Source organism: Stegostoma tigrinum, chromosome 5 (assembly GCF_030684315.1).
Source record: "Stegostoma tigrinum isolate sSteTig4 chromosome 5, sSteTig4.hap1, whole genome shotgun sequence".
NCBI classification, from domain to species: domain Eukaryota; kingdom Metazoa; phylum Chordata; class Chondrichthyes; order Orectolobiformes; family Stegostomatidae; genus Stegostoma; species Stegostoma tigrinum.
This window is the reverse complement of record NC_081358.1, coordinates 28,163,811-28,190,534: the sequence shown is the minus strand read 5'-3', so window position 1 is coordinate 28,190,534 and position 26,724 is coordinate 28,163,811. Positions and strand designations below refer to the sequence as shown.

Below are 26,724 nucleotides of genomic sequence, written 5' to 3'. Positions count from 1 at the left end.
CAAGGCCATAAGACCTTCAGATGTACAGAGTGGATGTAGACCATACAGCCCATCGGGTCAGCTCCGCCATTCAATGAGATCATGGCTGATCCGATCACCACTCACTCCACTTTCCTGCTTTTGCACCATTACCCCTTGCTTCATCGGCCAATTAGAAATGTCTACCTCAGCCCTGAACACACACAACACGGCCGCAACAGCTATCTGCAGTAAAGAATTTCACAGGCTCACTACACTCCAAGAGAAAAGAGTTCTTATCTTGGTCCTAAATAGGCAACCTCTTACTCAGATTACCCAGAGCCTCTGGTCCCAGGCTCTCCCTCAAGGGGAAACAATCTCTCCACATCTACCCTGTCATGTTTTAATAAGGTTGCCTCTCATTCTTCCAATCTCCCATGAGTACAAGTCAATATACACAACCTCTCCACATCAGACAGCCTCTTCATATCTGGCATCAGCCAACCGAACCTTCTCTAAGATTGCTGCCAATGCCAGTATATCTTTCCTTAGGTAATGGGAACACATTGATACTAGCATTCCAGTTGAACTAGTGCCTTGCATAGTTTTAACAAAGTTTCCTAATTTCCCTTTGAAATAAAGGCCAATAATCCATTTGCTTTCATTATTATCTGTTAAACTTGGCTGCAAGCTCTTTTATACATCTTAGGATTCTTAGCTGTCTTTGTTAGTGCGCACTATTTAGATGCTCGCAGTATTTCTGCCTTTTTGCACATTGTCACCTTATTCAGAAATGGCTGAATTGCCTTGTCCCTGCTCCTAGTTCCAATATTGTGCACAGCTAAGCTAAAACCATACTTTACGGCAATTCAGAGATCACATATGACATGAAATAATGGGTTGAATGTTGCAATTTTTCTACCAGTGCCACACAAACTTGCCATGCACTGTGTACTGGGCCTGAACAGCCACTCGCTGTGCTGTGTGCAGTGATGGTCTCGCCTAAAGGAACATTACAAACAAGAAGTGAACTGGCATTCTCACGAGCTAAGGCAAAATTGGTTTGTAGTTGTTTATGTCACAGATTAGGGATGGGTTGCCTCCAAAATTGTTTCCTCTCTTTGGATGGAATTGATTCAAGTCATGAAGGGAGTCACACATTTAAGTCAGACATGAGAAGGAATTTAGACACTTATAGTCAATCTATGAAATTCTTCATTGCAAGGAGCTGTTCAGGCTGGCTCATTAAACATATTCAAAATTGAGGTTGATTTTTAATCAGGAAGGGATCAATGGTTATGGGGAAAAGGCAGGAAAGTAGAGTTGAGGATTATGAGATCAGCTGTGATCTAATTGAACGGCAGACCCGACTCAATGAGGGTTGAATGGCCTACTACTGCTCTGATGGTCTCAACTCAGATGAAAAATAGGAAGTTAATAAAGTGTGAAGCTGGATGAACACAGCAGGCCAAGCAGCATCTCAGGAGCACAAAAGCTGACGTTTCGGGCCTAGACCCTTCATCAGAGAGGGGGATGGGGTGAGGGTTCTGGGATAAATAGGGAGAGAGGGGGAGGTGGACCGAAGATGGAGAGAAAAGAAGATAGGTGGAGAGGAGAGTATAGGTGGAGAGGAAGGGAGGGGATAGGTCAGTCCAGGGAAGACGGGCAGGTCAAGGAGGTGGGATGAGGTTAGTAGGTAGGAAATGGAGGTGCGGCTTGGGGTGGGAGGAAGGGATGGGTGAGAGGAAGAACAGGTTAGGGAGGCAGAAACAGGCTGGGCTGGTTTTGGGATGCAGTGGGGGGAGGGGAAGAGCTGGGCTGGTTGTGTGATGCAGTGGGGAGAGGGGACGAACTGGACTGGCTTTGGGATGCGGTGGGGGAGGGGGAGATTTTGAAGCTTGTGAAGTCCACATTGATACCATTGGGCTGCAGGGTTCCCAAGCGGAATATGAGTGGCTGTTCCTGCAACCTTCGGATGGCATCATTGTGGCACTGCAGGAGGCCCATGATGGACATGTCATCTAAAGAATGGGAGGGGGAGTTAAAATGGTTCGCGACTGGGAGGTGCAGTTGTTTGTTGCGAACCGAGCGGAGGTGTTCTGCAAAGCGGTCCCCAAGCCTCCGCTTGGTTTCCCCAATGTAGAGGAAGCCACACTGGGTGCAGTGGATGCAGTATACCACATTGGCAGATGTGCAGGTGAACCTCTGCTTAATATGGAAAGTCATCTTGGGGCCTGGGATGGGGGTGAGGGAGGAGGTGTGGGGGCACGTGTAGCACTTCCTGCGGTTGCAGGGGAAGGTGCCGGGTGTTGTGGGGATGGAGGGCAGTGTGGAGCAAACAAGGGAGTCACGGAGAGAGTGGTCTCTCCGGAAAGCGGACAAGGGTGGGGATGGAAAAATGTCTTGGCTGGTGGGGTCGGATTGTAGATGGCGCAAGTGTCGGAGGATGATGCGTTGTATCCGGAGGTTGGTGGGGTGGTGTGTGAGAACAAGGGGATCCTCTTAGGGCGGTTGTGGCGGGGGCGGGGTGTGAGGCATGTGTTGCGGGAAATGCGGGAGACACGGTCAAGGGCATTCTCGAACACTGTGGGGGGCAAGTTGCAGTCGTTGAAGAACTTGGGCATCTGGGATGTGCGGGAGTGGAATGCCTCATCCTGGGAGCAGATGCGGCGGAGGCGGAGGAATTGGGAATAGGGGATGGAATTTTTGCAGGAGGGTAGGTGGGAGGAGGTGTATTCTAGGTAACTATGGGAGTCGCTGGGCTTGAAATGGACATCAGTTACAAGCTGGTTGCCTGAGATGGAGACTGAGAAGTCCAGGAAGGTGAGGGATGTGTTGGAGATGGCCCAGGTGAACTTGAGGTTGGGGTGGAAGGTGTTGGTGAAGTGGATGAACTGTTCGAGCCCCTCTGGGGAGCAACAGGCGGCGCCAATACAGTCATCAATGTAACGGAGGAAGAGGTGGGGTTTGGGGCCTGTGTAGGTGCGGAAGAGGGACTGTTCCACGTAACCTACAAAGAGGCAGGCATAGCTGGGGCCCATGCGGGTGCCCATGGCCACCCCCTTTGACTGTAGGAAGTGGGAGGAATTGAAAGAGAAGTTATTGAGGGTGAGGACGAGTTCGGCGAGGCGGATGAGGGTGTCGGTGGAGGGGGACTGGTCAGGCCTGCGGGACAGGAAGAAGCGGAGGGCCTTGAGGCCATCTGCATGCGGAATACAGGTGTATAGGGTCTGGACGTCCATGGTGAAAATGAGGTGTTGGGGCCAGGGAATTGGAAATTCCGGAGAAGGTGGAGGGCATGGGTGGTGTCACGGACATAGGTAGGGAGTTCCTGGACCAAAGGGGAGAAAACGGAGTCCAGATAGGTGGAGATGAGTTTGGTGGGGCAGGAACAGGCTGAGACCAGGGCAGGCAGGTTTGTGGATTTTGGGAAGGAGATAGAAACGGGCCAAAGGGGTTGGGGAATAATAAGGTTGGAGGCTGTGGGTGGGAGGTCCCCTGAGGTGATGAGGTCATGAATGGTGTTGGAGATGATGGTTTGGTACTCGGGGGTGGGGTCATGATCAAGGGGGCGGTAGGAGGAGGAGTCCCCACCACCCAAGAAATTTTTCCATCCCCACCCCTGTCTGCTTTCCGGAAAGACCACTCTCTCCGTGACTCCCTTGTTAGCTCCACACTGCCCTCCAACCCCACCTCACCCGGCACCTTCCCCTGCAACTGCAGGAAGTGCTACGCTTGCCCCCACACCTCCTCCCTCACCCCCATCCCAGGCCCCAAGATGACTTTCCATATCAAGCAGAGGTTCACCTGCACATCTGCCACTGTGGTATACTGTATCCATTGTACCCGGTGTGGCTTCCTCTACATTGGGGAAACCAAGTGGAGGCTTGGGGACCGCTTTGCAGAACACCTCCGCTCGGTTCGCAATAAACAAATGCACCTCTCAGTCACGAACCATTTCAACTCCCCCTCCCATTCTTTAGATGACATGTTCATCATGGTCCTCCTGCAGTGCCACAATGATGCCACCCGAAGGTTGCAGGAACAGCAACTCATATTCCGCTTGGGAACCCTGCAGCCCAATGGTATCAATGTGGACTTCACCAGCTTCAAAATCTCCCCTTCCCCCACCGCATCCCAAAGCCAGCCCAGTTCGTCCCCTCTCCCCACTGCATCACACAACCAGCCCAGCTCTTCCCCTCCCCCCACTGCATCCCAAAACCAGCCCAGCCTGTCTCTGCCTCCCTAACCTGTTCTTCCTCTAACCCATCCCCTCCTCCCACCCTAAGCCGCACCTCCATTTCCTACCTACTAACATCATCCCACCTCCTTGACCTGTCGGTCTTCCCTGGACAGGCCTGTCCCCTCCCTACCTCCCCACCTATACTCTCCTCTCCACCTATCTTCTTTTCTCTCCATCTTCCGTCCACCTCCCCCTCTCTCCCTATTTATCCCAGAACCCTCTCCCCATCCCCCTCTCCGATGAAGGGTCTAGGCCCGAAACGTCAGCTTTTGTGCTCCTGAGATGCTGCTTGGCCTGCTGTGTTCATCCAGCCTCACATTTTATTATCTTGGATTCTCCAGCATCTGCAGTTCCCATTATCTCCGAAAAATAGGATGTGTGGCTTCAGAAATATATGCTAGGATTCAATCCAGTCTTAGTAAACTAGAACTCTGTGGTTTACAACTTTACGCATCGGGTCTTCTTGAGAAGAAGAAAACTGGAGAGTTTTATTTAGGCAATACAAAAGTAATGACTGTGACCAGTGTTTGTTAAAACTATCCGGTTCAGATTATTATTTTGAGGTCCCCATGTACAACAGAATGTCTCAGCATCGGGTGAATAGTTCTACAGGTCATAGTGGACGTAAAGGACAGAGGTCTCACAAACATAGCGGGTACAGCATAAGAACAGGCCCTTCTGCCCATTATTCTGTGCAAACCATGCTGCCACTCAAAATCAAACCCATCTGCCTCTCATTATAGTTTCTTCATTGTAATAAACAACAGAGTTGGCTTGCATCAACATATTTATTTTATCAATACACTGAGTTCAGCTAATAATTGTTGAATAATAAAATGTTATGGGATAATGATGAAATTCCATTTGTTAAAAACAAACTTCCACATTTAGTCAGGAAGATGTATTAATATAGATAACAGTTTGACAATGTAATTTTGATACAAGATGATAACTGTAGTTCATGTTCAGATGGAAAATGGAACAGAAATGTTATGCACTTAAACAGCATCCCTGCTTTACATTGCCTTGCCTTACCTCCTCAGCCAGAGCCCAGAGGCTCAAGATAATTCTAGCTTGCCGTGGGGTTTTATAGCTGTCAGAAAGCCGTGAAGCTCATCACTGTTGTCAGCAGGACTCGGGTCAAGGGGGTTAGCCAACAACTGGTTTGGGGAGGTGGTGGGGGGGTGGGGGGTGGTGGTGAGGTGTCCTGGCACAGTAAGTCAAGGTCAGCATCTGACTCCAGTCCAGGGGCATGGCAACAGTCAGTCAGCCACTCAGGGCGATCAGAGTTGGAATGCTGTCCAAAAAAAGTGCGAGAGCTTGAAGTCAGGCAGCATCACACATCCGTGCTGGCTATTTCTGTCCTACTGTGGGTGGTTTTCCTCCCGGGAATGACAGCAAGGTGTTTATTAAGGGAGATGACAGTGGGTGGCACAGCTATTACCATTGGTGCAAGCAGGCAGGTGCCCTGAGTGAGTGAATAGGCAGCACAGAAAATGAGTGGTGTCCAGGATTGGAGTGATGGAAAGTGATTGAAGGTATTGCAGGCAATAGTGTGAGGAGTGGTAGAATGTGAGCTCACGTGGGTGTAGGAGCAGAGATAGACTGTGAGGTACTTGGATGAAGTTGATGATATCTGTGGTGACAGAGTGAAGAAGGTCAGTGACTTTCTACATAGAGTGCCGGGCATTCCTCCAGTTGACAAGATGACATGGACACGCTGGGCACCCTCAGAACAAGCTGGCACTGCCAATTCTTGGGGAGCAGGACGTCCTGCCCTTGTAGCACCATGCCCACAAAGTGGAGTACAAAATTCCCCAATTTCCAGGAACCACAGGGCAGGGCAGCTTTGGACTGGCAGGCCTTGTTCAGGTGCGCAGACAGGTGCATTTTAAAGATGGCTATGGACAGTGAAACCTGGTTTATCCGCTGTGGCTCGCTATTGTGGAAATGTTGGATGTAAGACGGCGCCAGGCCAGGGCTGTGAAGAACGTCACAGGTTGGGATGCATGATTAACGATGCAAAGTTTGGTAAGACATGCTGAGAACACACTCGAGGTATTTCCTAAGGTGGAAATCTCTCCAAAAACTAAGTGCAACTCAACTTTGGCACAAAATAATAAGATTCATTCCAAGGTAACTATTAGTTAATAGACACACTGTGGGTGAAAACCCTACACAGCGTAGCAGTCAGCAGATGCAGTCAAGACAAAAACTTTGGATTTATCACCAAAACATCTAGATGAGAGTGACACCGTGGGTCACCAAATTCCATTAGGATTTTGCCTCCTTTACAAGAGATTAGAGTTCAAGGACTTCCTCAGTGAGTCCTCACCTCCTCATAGGTCAAACAGAGAGACCAAGGGGTGCAGGTAAATAGTTCCTTCAAAGGTAGACAGGGTGATAAAGAAGGCATTAGGCACATTGGCCATGATAAGAGCACTAAGTACAGGAGCCTGTTACAGCTGTACAAAGCCACGGTGAGGCCGCATTTGGAGTACTTCTTATAACTCTAGTTGTCCTCAAATAGGAAGTATGTTATTAAACTGGAAAAGGTGCAAAAAAAATTACAAGTTTGAGTTTGAGGGGGTTTGAGTTATCAGGAGAGGCTAGATAGGCTGAGGCTTTTCTTTTCTGGAGGGTAGGAGGCTGAGACCTTATAGAGGTTGATAAAACCATGAGGAGCAGACATAAGATGAATAACCAAGGTCTTTTCCTCCAGAGTCCAAAACTAGAAAGCATAGGTTGAAGGTAAGAGGGGAAAGATTTCCAAGGGACTGAAAGGGTAACTTTTCACACAGGGTGACGCATGTATGGAATGAATTGCTAAAGGAAATGGTAGAGTTGGGTACAATTACAACATTTAAAAGACATTTGGACAGGTACATGGATCGGAAAGGTTTAGAGGGATATGGGCCAATCACAGGCACTAGTTCAGTTTAGGAAACCTGGTCAGCACGGACAAGTTGGGCCAAAGGGTCTGTTTCTGTGCTGTCTGACTATGAATGTATAAATCAATCTGTTATCACGAGACTGTATGCCACTGGATTTTGGAGGCTACACTCCAGCATCCTGTTCCAGTTCTTTGGCAGTCAGTGAACGTCCTCAACTGGCAGTGCCTCAGATTCTCAGTCTCCAATAGTTCTCAGTAGCACCAAGTAAATACCTGATTGCAGATTTCCTTTTACCTCACACTCAGCTGCACTGACAATATACAGGGTCCCCTGGGCTTCTTCCAAGCTCCCACTCATTCCACTAAAACTGGTAACCTCTGCCTTTCTCAGCTCATCTGGTGATCCCCAGAGCCGTGAAATCCGGAGACTATGAAATACCACCTCCATGTTTACCTGGAAATGCTTGTCCTTGTTTCTAACTGCCTGGAGGATCAGCAGATCTGGTAGGTATCCTCTACATCCCTGCCTCCAAAACATAGGGTCACCTTCTTTGTGCACTGACTGCAACTAAATCTCAGTGTCGAACTGTTCCAGATTCCTATCAGAATTCTTCAAGAGAAAAAGGCCTGACTTCTTTTTCGAAAGTAGGACCGAATGTTTCAAACAATGGAACGCCTTGCGCTTAAATGTTAAAATCTCAGCTGGCCGGAGTTGGCAGAGTGATCAGCTATGCTGTCTCACACAGCTCCAGAGGCCGGGATTCGATACCAGCCTCAGGCAACCGTCTGTGTGGAGTCTGCATACTCTCCCTGTGTCTGTGTGGGTTTCTGTCGGATATGCAGGTTAGGTGCATTGACCATGGGAAATTGCCTGTAGGGTCCAAAGATGCACAGGCTTGGTGGATTAACTATGGTTAATGTGGGATTGGGGGATATAGCAATTAGGATGGGATGCTCTTCAGAGGTTTGATGCAGATTTGATGGGCTGAATGGCATTGTAGGGATTCTAAGACTCAAATTGGATTCATCACAAGGTTAAAAACCGCTTACACCTCCTTCTGCTAGATTTAATTTTTTCAAGCATTTCCACAGAGAGACTAACAATTTGAAAGTGGAAGTTTATGTCAATTCAAGAGATTATGAAAGTGTTCAATCATTGGCACCAACACCAACATATCCGCAGGAGAAGCCAAAATTCACCAACGAAACGTCTGGATTTCTGAGTTAACTACACGTGCAGTGACATCACCAACTGTTTTCAGTTTCATAACTATCGTGATGGGGAATGCTTCACAGTCATTGTCACTGCAAAACCTGAGCAAAGAGAGGCAAGGGTCTTGTGGCATTAGCGTTAGGCTGTTAATCCAGAGACCCAGGAAATGTTCTGGGGACCTAGATTCAAACCCTGCCACGGCAGATGGTGCAATTAGGGATGGGCAATAAATGCTGCTCTAGCCAACCATGCCCACATCCCAAGAATGAATTAATAAAATAATTATTTGTTGAAACAAAGAAATGATTTTGAGAGCTTGAATTCCGAAGAGCTATAGAATTTTGGGCTAATGCTTCATGGAAATGGTACATGAGAAAAATCACAAGATTACACTTCCAAAACATAAAAAGCTGACACACTAATATCACAGCTACTGCCATCAATTACTCTTTGTTTCAAATCTAATTTTATTTTTTGGATAAAGCTAATCTGTGTTATTTTAACTGCCACCTGAAACTTCAGGACTGAAATATTGAACTTTTTTTTATTTTGAGTCTTAGCTTTGATGGTATTTTTTATGCAGTTTGTTTACTGTCTCTCATTTTGTTCAAACCTTCAAAAGGTACCATCTCAGGACAAGAAAATGAGCAAGGCCAACCAGTCTGATCTGATAAAATGTATCTTCTGCACACTGATCTACAGTCCCACCAATATCAGTTGCTAAAATGGTAGCAAACTTAACCCTGCAACCTTTCATGGTGAAAGACAATGGCAAGATAAAATGAAAAATTTAAAATGGAGATTTTATGGATGTGTTAAGCGAAGTCTCTTACATTTCACTGCAGAAGGAAGACGTAAAACTTTTGTTTCTGGAGAACTTTATCTCAAAAGAAAATGAAATAAACCAGAAAAGAGAAAGCACAAATAGATTGGGCCTAGTGTCTCTGTCTATTACTTCACAGGATGAGGATGTTGCTGTCTAGGCCAGCATTTATTGCCCATCCCTAATTGCATCAAACACGTTGCTATGGGTCTGGAATCACAAACCAAATGGACTTTTCCCCTAACAATTGACAATGGGTGCAGGGTCATCATCAGACTCTTAATTCCAGACATTTCTTTCATTCAAATTCCACAAGCATTTGGATTTCTCTGGATTAACAGTCCACAGATAATACCACTAGGCTATTGCTTCCCCTTAATTTGACATTTTATGTATTATCATGAAGGTGAGGAGAACATTTCCTTGACATGTTTACTTAGTAGAAAATATTGCATTACTGATAAAGTTGCCAACTGTCATACCAGACAATTAGGCTGCTCTCTCATTAGGGAAAGAGAGAGAGACACTGGTGGTGGTTTAAACTGAGGGTCACCATGCCTCAGGCAAGGGGAAGGTTGAGAAGGGAAGATCTTTATGGTAGTCTCAGCTGGCCTGGAAATTCTGCCCACGTAGTTGGCATTAACTCTGCATCACATGACTGCCATCGAGCCAACTGAGCTAAACTTTGGCAGATAGGATTTAGGAAAGCCGAAAGGTATATAATGAGTATATTACGAGTGGGCAGCACAGTGGCACAATGGTTAGCATTGCAGCGTCACAGCGCCAGGGACCCAGGTTCAATTCCAGCCTCGGGCAACTGTCTGTGTGGAGTTTGCACATTCTTCCCGTGTCTGTGCGGGTTTGCTCCGGTTTCGTCCCACAGTCCAAAGATGTGCAGGTTAGATGGATTTGCCATGCCAAATTGCCCGTAGTGTTCAGGGAGGTGTAGATTAGGTGGGTTGTAGGGGGATGTGTCTGGATGGGATGCTCCATGGTTTGGTGTGGATTTGTTGGGCCAAGGGGCCTGCATCCACACTGTAGGGATTCTATGAAAAGCAACAGGGTTACCAGGGAACCAAGTGAGACCTATTACAGATCAAACGGGCTATCTGCACTTGGAGTCAGAGGTCACAGGTGAGGTCTTAAATCAATATTTCTAGTCTGTATTCAGAAAGAAGAAAGACGTTATTGCTGAAAATTTCATTTGGGATGGTGAAGTTCTACGGCACGTTAAGATTAATAAAGAAGCGGTATTAGATGTTTTAGCAGGCATAAAGGTGCATAAATCCTCAGGATCCGATGAGATGTATCCCAGTCTGTTATGGGAGCTAGGGAGGAGATTGTTGGAGCCCTGGCAGCGATATATACTACTTCCGACAGGTGAACTACCAGCTGACAACATGATAGCTAATGCGCTTCCTTTGTTCAAGAAAGGCAGCAAGGATCGACAGGTAATTACAGGTCAGTTAGCCTGTTGTCAACGGTAGGGAAATTATTGGAAATAATTCTGAGGGACAGGATTAAATCAACACTTGGAAAGGCAGGGCTTTATCAGGGATAGTCTGCATGGATTTGTTGGAGGAAAATACTTTCTGCCTAATGTGGTTTGAGTTTTTTTGAAAGGGTGACTAAACATATTGATGAGATTCCTGTGGTTAATTTGGTTTGACAAGGCCCCACATGGAAGATTAGTCCAAATGTTAAGAGCCCAAGAGATCCCAGGAAAATTGGCTAATTGGATCCAAAATTAGCTTAAAAAAAGGAGGCAAAGGTCATTGATTCACACAGCATAGAAACAGACCCATCAGTCCAACGTATCCATGCCAACCTGGTTTCCTAAACTGAACTAGTCCCACTTGCCTGCTTTTGGCTCATATCCCTCTAAAACTTTCCTACTCATGTCCCTATCCAAATGTCTTTTAAATACTGTAACTGTACTCGCCTGTACTGCTTCCTCTGGTATTTCATTCCAGCAATGCCCCACTGTCTGTGCGAATATCTTTCTCCTCTCACCTTAAACCTATGCCCTCTAGTTTTGGACTCCCCTGCCCTGGGGAAAAGACCTTGGCTATTCACCTTACCTCCACCTCTCATGATTTTATAAACCTCTAAGGTCAGCCCTCAACTTCCTGCGCTCTAAGGGAAAAAGTCCCAGCCTATCTAGCCTCTCTTTATAACTCAAACCCTCCAGTCTCAGTAATATCCTTGCAAATCTTTTCTGAACCCTTTCCAGTTTAATAACATCCTTCCCATAACTGAGTGATCAGAATTGTATGCAGTACTCCAAAAGTGGCCTCACTGGCATTTTGTACTGCTGCTCATGGCATCCCAACTTCTATACTCAATGCAGTGACCAAGGAAAACAAGCATGCCAAAGGCTTTCTTCAACACCCTGTCCCCCTGTGACGCCACTTCCAAAGATCTATGTACCTGCACCCCCAGGTCTCTGAGTTTGACAACACTTCCCAGGGTCCATTAACCGTATATTGTCCTGTCCTGGTTCGTCTTACCAAAATACAACATCTCACATTTATCTAAATTCAACTCATTCTGCCATCCTTGGCCCCCTGGCCAAGCTGATCAAGATCTCATTGTACTTTTAGATAATATTCTTCACTGTCCTCTATATCACCAATATTAACAATCTGGATGTGAATGTAGAAGTTGTATTTGTTAAGTTTGCAGATGACCTGAAAATTGGTGGCATTGTTGATGGTGAGGAGGTTGGTGTGAGGCTCCAGTCCATTACTGACCAGTTAATAAACTGGACAGAGCAACGGCAGATGGAATTTAACTCCAAAAGTGTGAAATGATGCATTTTGGAAGGTCTAATATGGAACGGATTTACACAGTGGATGGTCAGTCCCTAGGGGAGAATGAGACTCAAAAGGACCTTAGTCTACAAGTCCATAGATCCCTGAAGGTGTCAGCATAGCTAGATACAGTGGTGAAGAAGACATATAAGATGCTTGTCATCATTTGCCAGGGCACAAAATATAGCAGCAAGGAAGTCCTGTTCCAACTTTATAGATCATTAGTTAGGCCACAGATGGCATACTGTGTGAAGTTCTGGTTGCCACACTATCAGAAGGATGTGACTGCACTGGAGAGGGTGAAGATGAGATTTACCAGGGTGTTGCCTGGGATGAAAAATCTCAGTTATGAGTAGAAATTGGACAGGCTGGGATTCCTTTCCCTGGCGCAGAGGAGGCTGAGGGGGATATGATTGTAAGGTTAAATTATTATGACAAGCATGGACAGAGTAGACCATAAGAATCTTGTCCCTATGGCAGGTGCGTCTAAGACCAGAGGGCAAAAGTTTAAGGTGAGGATTAAGTGGTATGGAGAGCATCTGAGGAGTTTTTTCTCCCTTAGAAGGTGGGGCAGTTTTTTTTTTATTTCTTCATTTTGTGGGATGTGGGTGTCATTGGCTGGGCCAGCATTTATTTCCTGTCCCTAGTTGCCCTTGAGGAGATGGTGGTAAGCTACCATCTTTAACCACTGTAGCCCACCTGCTGTGGGTTGACCCACAATGCCATTATAGGCAGGGAAATCCAGGATTTTGACCTAATGACAGTGAAGGTGATATATTTCCAATCAGGATGGTGAGTGGCATGGAGGGGAACTTGAAGGCTGTGATGTTCCCATCTATCCTTGCCCTTCCAGATGGAAGTGATCTTGGGTTTGGAATCTGAGGATCTTTGGTGAATTCCTGCAGTGCATCTTGTAGGTAGTACACCTGCTGCTACTGAGTACTGGTGGTGGAGGGAGTGGATGCTTGTGAATATGGTGCCAATCAATTGGGCTGCTTTGTCCTGGATGGTGTCAAGCTTCTTGAATGTTGATGGGGCTGAACTCATCCAGGCAAGTGGGGAGTATTCCATCACACTGCACCTTGTAGATGGTGGACAGGCTTTGAGGAGTCAGGAAGTGAGTTGCTTGCTACAGTATTCCTAGTCTCTGACCCGCTCTTGTGGTGAGTCCAGTTAAGTTTTTGATCTATGATAACTCCCAGGATGTTGACAGTGGAGGATTCAGTAATGGCAACACCACTGAATGTCAAGGGGCAGAGGTTAGATTGTCTCTTATTGGTGATGGTCATAGCCTGGCATTTGTGTGGTCTGAATGTTACTTACATTGTCAGCCCAAGCCTGGATATTGCCCAAATCTTGTTGCATTTGAACATGGACTGCTTCAGTATCTGAGGAGTCATGAATGGTATTGAACATTGTGCAGTCATTGGTGAACATCCCCACTTCTCACCTAATGATGAAGTGAAGGTCATTGAAGCAGCTAAGACCCAGCAGTCTACGCTGAGAAACTTCTGCAGAAAGGTTCTGGAGCTGAGATGACTGACCTTCAACAACCATGACCTGTGTGTCAGGTATGACTCTAACCACCGGAGAGAGTTTTCCTACAGTACCCATTGCTTCCAGTTTTGCTAGGGCTCGGTGATACCACACTCGGTCGAATGCAACCTTGACATCACTTGATAGAGCATGCTGCCTGAGAGAGTGACAGGAGGAAATACTCTCACAACATTTAAGAGGCATCTAGATGAGCACTTAAATTGCCAAGACATGGTAGGATATGAACCAAGTGCAGGTAAATGGGATTAACGTAATTTGGTGTCTGTTAGTCAGCATAGACATGGTGGGCTGAAGGGCCTGTTTCTATTAGCTCCTAGATTTCTGCCAGTGCCATTCTGGTTGGGTGGATGTTGGGACCATGTATGACAAAGGCCAGAAATGACTTGCCAGTGATTCTTTTCAGCACTTCACCACAGCAGCATCAGAGGTTTTTAAAGCTCAGTTTTGTATAAAATGGGATTCTATATCCTTCTGCTGGTAAAGCACAGCACCATCGTACTGGACAATGGTCAGACTAAAATTATGCGACATCAGTTCAGCAAAAATACTACTCAACAGATTTTATGACAAACATGATTATCAAAATGCTTGAGGTTTGAATATCGAATGTAATTGCAAATGTTGGAAGACGCAGAGAAGCAATCAGTTTAGCATAGTCACTTATTTCTAAAAAGAAAAATCAAATGTTCTTTTAAATACACAGTATTCAGCTATACGTACAGAGATCATTCAATATGTTTTTGAGGTAACAGAATTGTGAGACTTAACATTGTTGCATTGTGACTTAATATTAGTTGAGAGTTTTATTTAACATTTCTCTGTCAACTAAACTGTCATTTATTTCTTGCCATGTTAAATCATAATTTTGCCATTGTCTCCTAAATTTGCCTTACCGTTACCAAGACTATTAGCAAATTATTAAGTTCTGAGGAAGGGTCACTTGACCCGAAATATTAACTTTGATTTCTCTCTGCAAATGCTTCCAGTCCTGCTGAATTTTTCTGGCAATTTCTGTTTTTATAACAAGTTATTAAGCTTCGTTATGGCTGGTGACCTCTTGGCATTCCTCGTATAAGTGGAGTACATAGTTCAGCAAACAAAAACTACTTATGTTGTAAAATTATTGCATCTGGATTCGTTGAATACTTTCTCATTCAAACTTTAAAAATTCCAAAATATAATTCTTGGCAGGACGTGTTCGATCAACAAAGTGAGGATAATGGCAGAAAATTAGAAGAGATTCCTTTTGTTTGCTCTGTATTGGAATTTATTTCCAATTTATAAACACAGCAATATTCTCACTTTTTAGCCTTTTTGTAAGTCTGTCAAATTAAACGAGTTCTCAGTCACAATGTTTATTTCCCTACCTACATAAGATCTGGAGAAAGTATTTCACCTGGTTACAAGAGCCTTTTAATGTGGTACTTTAAAGATTAACAACCACAATTTCAGAAGTGTTGGAGAAAACACTGAATCTTAGATCTGGAGCTTGAAACGCAAAACAAAATGTATGGGAAAGAAGAAAGCATATTACTCAAATTTCCTTCGTAGTGGGCCAAATGTGGACCATGTTCAACTGCTCAGCTGAAAACCAAGAGGACTATGCTACCGCTGTCACGGACTTCATTAGCAAATGTGTGGAAGGCTGTGTACCAAAGAAATCAATCTGAGTGTTTCCCAACCATAAACCTTGGATGAACCAGGAAAACCACTCCCTACTCAAGACCAGACATGCAGCATTCATGCTGGGTGACCTGGACCAATACAGAAAATCCAGATATTCCTCCGCAAAGGCATCAGGGAGACCAAGAGGCAGTACCGGACCAGGTTAGAGGTCCAGAACTATCAAACAGACTCCTGCCATCTACAGCAAAGCCGAAACGGCAATATGGGATACAAAATGAAACAGCGGACAATCACATATCCCTCCCTGACACGCTCAATGCTTTCTATGTTTGGTTTGAGCAGAATACTACCAACATGGCAACACCTGCCCGGGCAGCCCCAGACACACCTATTCCCGCTGTCACCGCTTCAGAAGTCAGATCAGTCTTCCTGGGAGTCAACCCAAGGAAAGGGATGGGCCCAGGTGGTGTTGCCAGCCGAGCACTCAGGTTCTGTGCAGACCAATTGGCAGCGTTATTCACCATCATCTTCAACATCTCCCTCCTACAAGCCAAAGTTCCCACTTGCTTCAAGAAGGAAGCAAATGCAGGAAATTTGGCAAGTCCCTAAGGTTCTTCATCAACTCCTACAGATACACCACTGAAAGTATACTGTCCAGACGCATAATGGTCCGGTATGGCAACTGCTCTGCCCAGGACCGTAAGAAACTACAGAAGGTGGTGTGCACAGCCCAGACCGTCACAGAAGCCAACCTGCCAACCCTGGACCGTATTTACATGGCTTGCTGCCGCGGAAAGGTGGCCAACGTCATCAAAGACCCATCTCACCCTGGTAATGACCTCCTACAATCTCTTCCATCAAGCTGAAGATACAGAAGCGTAAACACATTTTTCTTTCCTTCATTCATTCACAAGATGAGGGCGTCACCGGCCAGGCAGCATTTACTGCACAAACAGGTTCAGGAACAGCTTCGTTCTGGCCTCAAATAATGTAACCTGCAATGTAATCTGTATGCCTCGAAGCCATTCGATCTGCACATCCTTTGCCTGCTGTGATCTGCCCATACCGCTCGTAAACAGAGCTTTTCACTGTATTTCGGTACACGTGACAATAAAAACAAACAAATGAGAAAATCAAGGTCTTACCCTCAGTGCCATTTGGTGTCATGGAATTATTATTGATGCAGGAATTGTCAAGTTTGGGACCATTGGGAGATTCACTATTTCCACTCACGCGACTGTGTGGACTTGCTAGATCCTGCATTTCCATAGACCTGCAAACAAGATATAATCCCTGTTTCTCTATGAAAAATATTTTAGAAGTACGCACTTACACATTTTGATCTCTATAAGCAGACACAGATTATGGAGAGGAGCAGGCAGCTAAGTGTAGTTAGGTCACAGTCAGCTCAGTCATGACTTAATTGAATGGCTGCGCAGACTCAAAAAAGGGACAAAACAGCCCTATCTCTGTTCCTACTTCTTGTGTTCTTAAATACCAGGCAGATTTCAATCATTCAGAACTTGCTTTCAGAAAAGTGGACTCATTTATCTTTTGCAGTCATACCCTACAAAAATTCAACTCAAATATTGATGAGAAAGGATTCATTTTGTTGAAGCTTGCGCTCATTAGGGTGTTCAGAAGATTACCATTGTAAAGGAGAATGGCATTTTGTACTTTTTGAGAAGAGAGTGTTACTGGTTAGAGGCACATTCTGATTAATACAGGTGTTGCCATGGAGAATGCACCAAAAAAAATTAACTTTTATGGAACATTAAACAAAAGTCATAAATCTGAAAATGGCGTATTGTTTAAACTGCAGGTTATGTAATCTCAGCTACAATATGCTGCACAACCAAAACACTTTACATTGGCAAAGCTAGCTGTCAATCATGATCAAGTTCCTTTTCTTAGAAAGTAATATTAGAAACAGGACACAGAAACCCATGTTTAAACATAACTACCAAATCTAGTAATCACCATTTAAGAAATGTCTCGAGTAAACAAGATAATATTCAAAACATTTTAATCAAAATTGTGACCTTGCACAACTTGACAGAAATGTCGCCATCTTCTTTTGTCATAATTACCATTCTTCAACACTGATGTTCTATATTTCATCTATTCTCAAATGTTATCCTTTGACGGCAATTTTAAAATCCCATGCTAACATTATTGACAATGGATTAAATGCATTTTTCTTTGGAAAAATAAAACGCATCCCATATATGATTTCAGAGATAACAGGAACTGCAGATGCTGGAGAATCTGAGATTACAAGGTGTACAGCTGGATGAACAAAGCAGGCCGAGCAGCATCAGAAGAGCAGGAAGGCTGATGTTTCGGGCCTAGACCCTTATTCAGAAATGGGGGAGGGGAAGGGGTTTCTGAAATAAATAGCGAGTGAGGGGGAGGTGGATCGAAGATGGATAGAGGAGAAGATAGGTGGAGAGGAGACAGACAAGTCAAAGAGGTGGGGATGGAACCAGTAAAGATGAGTGTAGGTGGGCAGTTAGGGAGGAGACAGATCAGTCCAGGGAGGACGAACAGGTCAATGAGGTTAGTAGATAGGAAATGGGGGTGCGGCTTAAGGTGGCAGAAGGGGATAAGTGAGGGGTAGAACAGGTTAGGGAGGCGGGAACGAACTGGGCTGGTTTTGGGATGCGGTAGGGGGAGGGGATATACCCTGCAGCCCAATGGTATCAATGTGGCTTTCACAAGCTTCAAAATCTCCCTTCCCCCGGCTGCACTCCAAAACTAGCCCAGCTCGTCCCCACCTCCCTAGTGTGTTCTTCCCCTCACCTATCCCCTCCTTCCACCTCAAGCCACACCCCCATTTCCAACCTACTAACCTCATCCCACCCCCTTGCCTTGTCCGTCCTCCCTGGACTGACCTATCCCCTCCCTACCTCCCCACCTACACGCACCTTTACTGGCTCCATCCCCGCCTCTTTCACCTGTCTGTCTCCTGTCCACCTATCTTCTCCGCAATCCATCTTCTATCTGCCTCCCCCTCTCTACCCATTTATTTCAGAACCCCTTTCCCCTCCCCCATTTCAGATGAAGGGTCAAAGCCCGAAACATCAGCTTTCCTGCTCCTATGATGCTGCTTGGCCTGCTGTGTTCACCCAGCTCTACACCTTGTTATCTCCCATAAATGCTTTGCAAGTTTACTTTGAATCAGTTATCCAGCACTACAACCAAACAGAAAATTGAAGCTGAACTGACAGGGAACGAGGCACTCTTGATATATATGTTTACTCTGGCTCTTAACTCTTAATTGTTTCTTTGTTTCCTTCACCGCATGAAATATATTAAAACATTATTATGCTTTCCAATTTGTTTGCTTTTTGGATTATACTAAGAACATCCTATTGAAAAGGGATAAGATTTACACACATACAGTTTGTAAATGATTTACAACAACAACAACAAAAATGTTGCTGGAAAAATTCAGCAGGTCTGGCAGGATCTGTGGAGGAGAAAACTGAGTTAACATTTCGGATTCGGTGACCCTTCCTGAGAACTGATGGTGGCTGGGAAAACGTCAGTTTATATGCAGAAATTTGGGAGGTGGGTGGGATAGGGAGTAGACAATAGGATAGAGCCCAAAGAGTTGGAAAGACAGTTGGACAGACAAAGGAGTTGCTAACGATCAGGCTGGGAGGGTGAATAGTTGTTAATGGGGACTGTTAGTGACTAACAACAGCGGGTGTGTAGTGGCAGACTATGTGGTAACAAGGCCTGGTGTGTGGGGTAGGGGGTCTGGGACATGGGAGAATTTAGGCCCTGAAATTACTGAACTCAATATTGAGTCCGGTGGGCAGTAGGGTCCCCAAGCGGAAAATGAAGTGTTGTTTCTCCAGCTTGCAAGGATTCACTGGAACACTGTAGCAAGCCGGAGATAGAGATGTTGGCCAGGGAGCAAGGTGGTGCATTGAAGTGGCAGGCAACAGGTAGTGCAGGATCTTTTAGGTGAGCAGACAATTTAGACAGTAAATGATTTAGACCGCTCTAGTAATTTGGAGTACTTCAGTTGCTACTTCACAAAAAACAGAGAAGGCTAAGCAACATTTCTTGTACCTAGATAACAAAGTGTGAAGCTGGATGAACACAGCAGGCCAAGCACCATCTCAGGAGCACAAAAGCTGACGTTTCGGGCCTAGACCCTTCATCAGGGAGCACCCTCTCTGATGAAGGGTCTAGGCCCGAAACGTCAGCTTTTGTGCTCCTGAGATGCTGCTTGGCCTGCTGTGTTCATCCAGCTTCACACTTTGTTATCTTGGATTCTCCAGCATCTGCAGTTCCCATCATCTCTGATACAATTTCTTATACCTATCTAGTTTATGACTGAGTCTACGCTTCACAGAAAGCTAAATCAATTAAACAGGCTAGTCTATGAGGTAAGAGCACTGTATAGTTATGTAATTCAGTATCCTTTGTGGAACTGGAAGATTTACATCAACAGCAAGACATTTCATGATCCAAAATATCTTCAAAGTTCTCATTTGTCACTGTCCACTTGGTGATTAAAAGGAACATTATTTTAAAAATTAACAACTAGTTCTCTCAGCTGTACAAATTTTCAATTCCAAAATATAAAAAAGTGTAACAAACATGGGATATTAATGATTGTGGATTTAGTGTCACAAATGCTATGCTAAAACATGACCTTGGAATATTTGGAATTTATTTAGCTACTTTGCACAAACGAATCAGAAAAATGAATAGTAATTCACAAGTGAAATTTTAAAATTTTATGATATTCATGGCTAATAATTATAATAGAAATAATGTAAAGTTGCATTTTAAATAATGAAGTATGTTTTTGAAATCATTGTTAAAAGTTGTTATCATGGTTGAAATCATTGTTATATTTTTGAACCAAGCACAGAAAAAGTTTAATCACAGGGCATTCGGTAAAATTTCAACAATGCTTTTACCTGGAACCAGGAGAATCTGAAACATTGGAATCAGGTCGAGTTTTTCTTTCACCTGCCAGTCAAGAACAAAACAGCTCCTTGTTACTCAAGTGTTACGGCTCACAATATTCCCGAACAATAGGTCTCAGCTTGAAAAAGCATTCTTTCCTTTTAACAGAAAGGAAGACAGAGAGACTCTTTAACTGAGAGTCACATTGTCTTTCAGTTGATCTTTTGTGCAATTTCCTCCTACAGGTCTTTTCTCCTCCCCATAACAGGGAAAGCAGCCAAATGATGAGAAGGTGATTCATCACTCATTTAGACAGCTGCAAACTGGATTAACCCTCCCTGCAATCAACATGCAAAGCAGCTTTGTGAAGGTAAGTAGCAAAAACTGGCTGGAAGCAGGTGAACGTGTAGAGCTGGATGAACACAGCAGGAAAGCTGATGTTTCGGGCCTAGACACTTCATCAGAAATGGGGGAGGGAAGGGGGTTATGAAATAAATGGGGAGAGAGGGGGAGGCGAAGAGAAGATGGATAGAGGAGAAGATAGGTGGAACGGAGACAGACAAGTCAAAGAGGTGGGGATGGAGCCAGTCAAGGTGAGTGTAGGTGGGGAGGTAGGGAGGAGATAGGTCAGACCAAGGAGGACGGACAGGTCAAGGGGGTAGGATGAGGTTAGTAAGTAGGAGATAAGGGTGGGGCTTGAGGTAGGAGGAGGGGATAGGTGGAAGGAAGAACAGGTTAGGGAGGTGGGGACGAGCTGGGCTGGCTTTGGGATGTGGTGGGGGAGGGGAGATTGTGAAGCTTGTGAAATCCCTTCCCTCCCCCATTTCTGAGGAAGGGTCTAGGCCTGAAACGTCAGCCTTCCTGCTCCTCTGATGCTCCTCTGATGGCCTGCTGTGTTCATCCAGCTCTACACCTTGTTATCTCAGATTCTCCAGCATCTGCAGTTCCTACTATCTCTGGAAGCAGGTGAAGCTTGGAAACTGGACTTATTAAAAAGAAGTATTTCACGTCCAGCATCTTTAGATCTCTTACCTTCCACTCGCACCATTAAAACCATGACTATTCCCTCCCTGAGCTGTCATTGATAATGTCGGTTAATTTAATCAACTATGTAGATGCACTGAGGTGTATTTCAGATCACAGCCATTAAACTTTACACTTTTAAATTTAAACAACACAACGCAGATTTAATCATTCGTTTAAACTCATTATGAAAAATACTGCAGAAAATAGATAATCTTTACAACTCAATTTTCTAATATTGCTCAAATAATGTTAATCTTTAAAGACTGGCACAGTGTCACTGAATAAAGATTCTTTATTGGAGAAATTGGAAGAAAACTTCCTAAACTTTCCTGTTTTAAAATATAACGTAAACCATAATTCATTATCAAAGGCAAGGGGAATTAATATAAAAGGGAGGGAACTTGTGCTACAGTTATATAGGTATTTGTGGAGACCACATCTGGAGGACTGTGTACAGTTTTAGCCTCTTTACATGGGAAAATATGACATTGAGGGTATGGAGATGGGATGGAAGACCGAGGAGATGATCAGCCATGATCCAAAATGACTGGGAAGGCTCTTTGGGAAATCATTTTGCCTGCAGCAATTTTCCTGATAATATCAGAAGCAGTTCTGACAAGGTTCACTTAACTGATTCCTGACCACAATCAGATGAACCATGATACTTTCAAATGGTCAAGCAAGCTTAAGGGGCCAAATGGCCTACTCCTATTCCTAATTCATGTACTCATATGTATGTACATTTGACAAATACATTTTAATGTTATAGTTTATGTTTAACACTCACACTTCAGAGGTCAAACACTTACAAAAGCAAACATTTCCTCCATTACTGCTACTGATCTTGGTTAAGGGTTCATGATTTATAAAAACTGGCTCAGATAGAATTGTTTCGCAAAAGGTCATGTTATCAATCTCATCCTAAAGAAATTGCAGAGCTGATTAGATAAAAGAATAAAATTACATTTCAAGTCACAGTCAGGCCTGCAAATTGTACAATGGAAGGTAAGATTTTCTAAGTTCCTTCACAGCATGAACTGAAATGAAGTACAGTGGATCTCCCATCCTAGATACATTGCAGAATGAAGGCTTAAAAATGTTCAATGGATTCAACTCCCTCTCCAGGACTGTTCCGGTGAAGTACTGAGGGAATGTTGCACTTTCAGACATACCATATTTTGGATGCAATGTTAAACAGAGGCCCATAAACACTAGTTTAAAGAAAAATGGGAGAGTCAACACTGATGATCACCCAACCAAGACTTCATACTCATTCGACATCACAGAAGTAGATCATCTAGTCATTATCACATTGCTGTTTGTGGATCTTGTAGCCTGCATATTGGTGGCTGGTGTTTCCTACATTATAGCAATAACTAATCTTTAAAAGTACTTCTGAGGCTGTAAAGCACTTTGATAAATCCTGTGCTCATGAAATATACCATAAAAGGTAAGTCTTTTAGAAGACAATAATGCTGTATAACAATCTGAAACAATATCTCACTATCTATCACAGGATGGCTACATTTCAGAAGGAAGCCATTCAACCCACAACATCCATGCTGGCCCTCTAAAGGAACGCTTCACCTTGTTCCACTCCCTTTAGTTTTCACCCATAAGTATTATTCTTTCCAGGTAATGATCCAATTCCTTTTCAAAAGCCTTAATTGATCCTGCCTCCACCACACTCACAGACTGTGCATTCCAGAACTTAGATACTCATTATGTGAAAAAAGTTTCTCCTCATGTCACCATTATTCCTTTTGCCATTCTTCGTAATTCTGAATGCCTCTTGCAAATCTCCTTTTAACCTTCTCTTTTCCAAGGAGAACAGGCCCAAATTCTCCAATTTTTCTGCAGAATTGAGATTCCTCATCTGTGAAATCAGTTTTAACGTAACTTCCTTGCTGTTGTATGCTTTGCCCCTATTGTTAAAGCTGAGGATGGTGTATGCTTCATTAACAGATCTCTCAACATGTCCTGTCACCCTCAATGATTTAGGCACAAACAGGTCCAAGTCCTCTGTTCCTGAACACCTATATGTAAGTACATAACTTATAAATAAGTTTGTATCAGTTACCTTCCTGTATTCTGCTTTCACAATTCCTATTCAAACCAAATCTTATTTTGAAAATGAAATGTGAGGCTGGATGAACACAGCAGGCCAAGCAGCATCTCAGGAGCACAAAAGCTGATGTTTCGGGCCTAGACCCTTCATCAGAGAGGGGGATGGGGAGAGGGAACTGGAATAAATAGGGAGAGAGGGGGAGGTGGACTGAAGATGGAGAGAAAAGAAGATAGGTGGAGAGGAGAGTATAGGTGGGGAAGTAGGGAGGGGATAGGTCAGTCCAGGGAAGACGGACAGGTGAAGGAGGCGGGATGAGGTTAGTAGGTAGGAAATGGAGGTGCGGCTTGGGGTGGGAGGAAGGGATGGGTGAGAGGAAGAATAGGTTTTGAAAAGATTATTTTGAAGAATTTAAATAAATGTCAATAAGTTTCCTAACAGATCATTCTTTAATATTCTTGAGTAGATTTGTAGCTCGGGTTGTGGATGCTGTGACTGGTTTGCTCGCTGAGCTGGTTCGTTAGTTTGCAGAACTAGAACAAATAGCTTCTCACCCGCTCTCCATAGCCCTTCAACCCATTACTCATTAAGAATCTACTTCCTCCTTAAATTACTCAATTTCCCAGCATCTACCCCACTGTATGGTAGTGAATTCCACAGATTCACTTTTGAGGTAACTAATTTCTCTTCATCGCAATTTTAAACCTTTATTCTTAGATTCTGGATAGTTGCACAAGAGGAAACTTTCTCTCTACGTCTACTTTGTCAATCCCCTTAAGCATCTTATACACCTCAAATAGATCCCCTCTCATTCTTCTAAACTCCAGAGAGTCTGGGCTAAACTGCTCAATCTCTCTTAATAAATCAAAACCCTCATCTCTGGAATCAATTTAATGAAATTCCTCTGAATCACTTCCAATACAACGACATCCCTCCTCTAATAACAGGACATAAACTGCATGCAATACTCCAGGTGCCGTCTCATTAATGCTTTGTACAGTCACAGCAACACTTACCCACTTTTTTACTCCATTCTTTTAACAGTAAATGTCAAAATTCCACCTGCTTTCCTTATAGCTGCTGTACCTGCCTACTAGTTTTCTGCAATTAATGTATGAGGACACCCAGATCCTTCTGTACCTAAAAAATCTGAAGTTTCTCTCCAATTAGATAATATGTGATCCTTCTATTCTTCTGAGCAAATCCATCTTCTGCCAAGCTCTGGCCCATTCACCTAGTCTATCCATATACATTTGTAATTGTGTATAATGCAATTTACTTTCCGATCTATTTCAGTGTCATCTGCGTATTTGCCTTCTGTCTTTTGATTTGATAAGGCATCACACATTAGTCTACTTCAGTAGATAAGAGGCCTTGGTGTTGGAGGCAGTACACTAACAGGGAGAGAGGACTGACTAACTAACAGAAGATAGAGAGTTGGGATAATGGAAGCACTTTCAGGGCAGCAATCTATGACTAGTGTGCTACAGAGGTCAGTGCTGGGACTGCATTCATTTACAACATATTCTAGTGACTGGGATGAGGAAAGTGAATGTACTGTAACCAAGTTTGTGGATGTGATAAAATAGGTGGGAAGGAGTCTAGTCAGGATGACACAGAGTCTTCAGCGAGATAGACTGGTTAAGTAAGTCGCAGTATTCAAAAACTTGGCAGACAGAATACAAGGAGGGGAAAGGCGAGGTTATGCACTCTGGCAGGAAAAAGTAGATCTGCTGAATATTATTTAAATTGAGTCAGACTGCAGTAAACTACAGAACATTTGGGAGTCCTCATCCATGCATCACAAAAAAGCTTGCATCCAAGTTTAGCAGGTCAAAGTGAAGCCAAATGGAATATTGGTCTTTACTTCAAAGGGAATGGAGTATAACAGTAGTGTGGTTTTGCTAAAGCGATACAAGGCACTAGTTAGATCACAGTTAGAATAACATGCATGGTCTGGGGCCTTTTATCTGAAGGGAAGATACACTGGCTTTGGAGACAGTCCAGACAATGTTCACTGGGTGGATCCTGGGTATGGAGGGACTGTCTTATGAGGAGAGATCGAATAGGTTGGGCATGTACTCACTGCATTATAGAAGGATGGGATGTGACCTCATTGAAATACAAGATACAAGATCCTTAGGATACAGGACATTACAGAGGTGGAAAGGTTGTTCTCTCCTGCAGGATAGTCTAGGAACAGACAGCATAATCTCAGAATAAGCAGGTCTTATATTTAAGTCAGAGAAGAAGAGGAATTTCAGAGGATGTGAATTTTTGGAATTATTAACTGCAGAGGGCTGTAGAGGATGGGTTTATAAAGTATATTCAAGTCTGAAGTAGACTGCTTTTTAATTAGTAAGGGAATCAAAGGGCTATGGGGAAGAGGCTGGAGAGTGGAGTATCAGATCAGCCATGATGTTACTGAATGGCAGAGTAGATTCAATAGACTGAATGGCCTAATTCTGCTCCCACATTTTATGGTTAGCAGTGACAACCATGCCACAGTGTGGATCCTTAGCCACATGGGCAATTTTTAACATGGCATTGACCACCAAGTTGTAAGTCATCTCACAGTGTGGAAGTCTGCCAAAGAACTATTGCAGTGCATCACAGGCTCTAATCCTGATTTATTTTCCGAACTTGACTTATAAGACACTCATGTTGCTGTCTAAAAAAGGAAAAAATTGAGATAAACTAAGGATTAATTTACAGATTTCAATTTGACAGCAAGTGATAAATGAATGTATAAAATTATGAATTCTGCTATGGCTTGCTCAGCACATTTTGCAACTATAAAACAACTAGCAGCAACCTGTACTGCAAAGTAAAATACAGTCTGTTTATTTTCATAAATATATAATCTGCTTATTCATCATTTCTTCATTGAGTGGATGTCCTATTTCAAGGCGAGATACTGATTTTCAAAAGTAGCAATGTTAGAGGGAGTCTGTTTCCATGCCATATTTCTTGAATAACTCTATAATAAGTTGTACATTTGAAAGAACTGAATAAGAGTGGAGGGTGAAAAATATTAAATTTGGTTGAAAATAATCAAAGTTAGATAAGCCTTGTTATCACTTTACTTATTAACCCACTTCAACTTTCACTTAATCAAACCAAACTAAATTTCGCAAAAAGGAACTTAAATTTGGCTGCGTAAAATCAAGTAATTAATCTGTTACCAGCACCACGGGCGAAAGGAGGAACTAAAATACCCAAAATTACTGAATGAATTCCAAATGAAGAAATTATTTGCAAGAGTTGACTTCTTGAAACATCTGCTTTAAATGACTCAGAACCAATTGGAATTAAATGTCAATTAACAGGCAAGCGATACTTTACCTAAAAAGGTAAATTTCACTTTAAGTAGTCAGTCCAGCATAGATACCCTTAAACAACTACCATCACCCACATCACTTCCCACACTCTTGGCACTACATAACTACACAATTTCACAATAGGGTAGGTTAAAATTTCTATTCAACTGTGTGGGCTTTCTCTGGGTGCTCTCATTCCTCCCACATTCCAAAAATGTGCAAGTTAGGTGGATTGGCTATGTTAAATTGCCCATA

At 43.7% G+C, this 26,724-nt stretch overlaps 1 protein-coding gene across 9 annotated transcripts in view; it reads right to left on the bottom strand.

Annotated features, from left to right (window-relative positions):
• The window catches only part of eya1 (EYA transcriptional coactivator and phosphatase 1), a 192,572-nt gene that overhangs the window by 156,960 nt on the left and 8,888 nt on the right, over positions 1 to 26,724 (bottom strand). For 7 of the 9 annotated variants that reach the window (XM_059645872.1, XM_059645871.1, XM_059645869.1 and 4 more), the window contains 2 exons: positions 20,070 to 20,121; positions 16,272 to 16,399 (listed from right to left, as the gene is read on the bottom strand). The exons of the other annotated variants lie outside the window; for them this stretch is intronic. In XM_059645872.1, coding sequence (XP_059501855.1) covers positions 16,272 to 16,395 — 124 coding nt within the window. In that variant the 5' untranslated portion in view covers positions 16,396 to 16,399; positions 20,070 to 20,121. The remainder of the gene's footprint in view (positions 1 to 16,271; positions 16,400 to 20,069; positions 20,122 to 26,724) is intronic. 9 annotated transcript variants of the gene reach the window in all.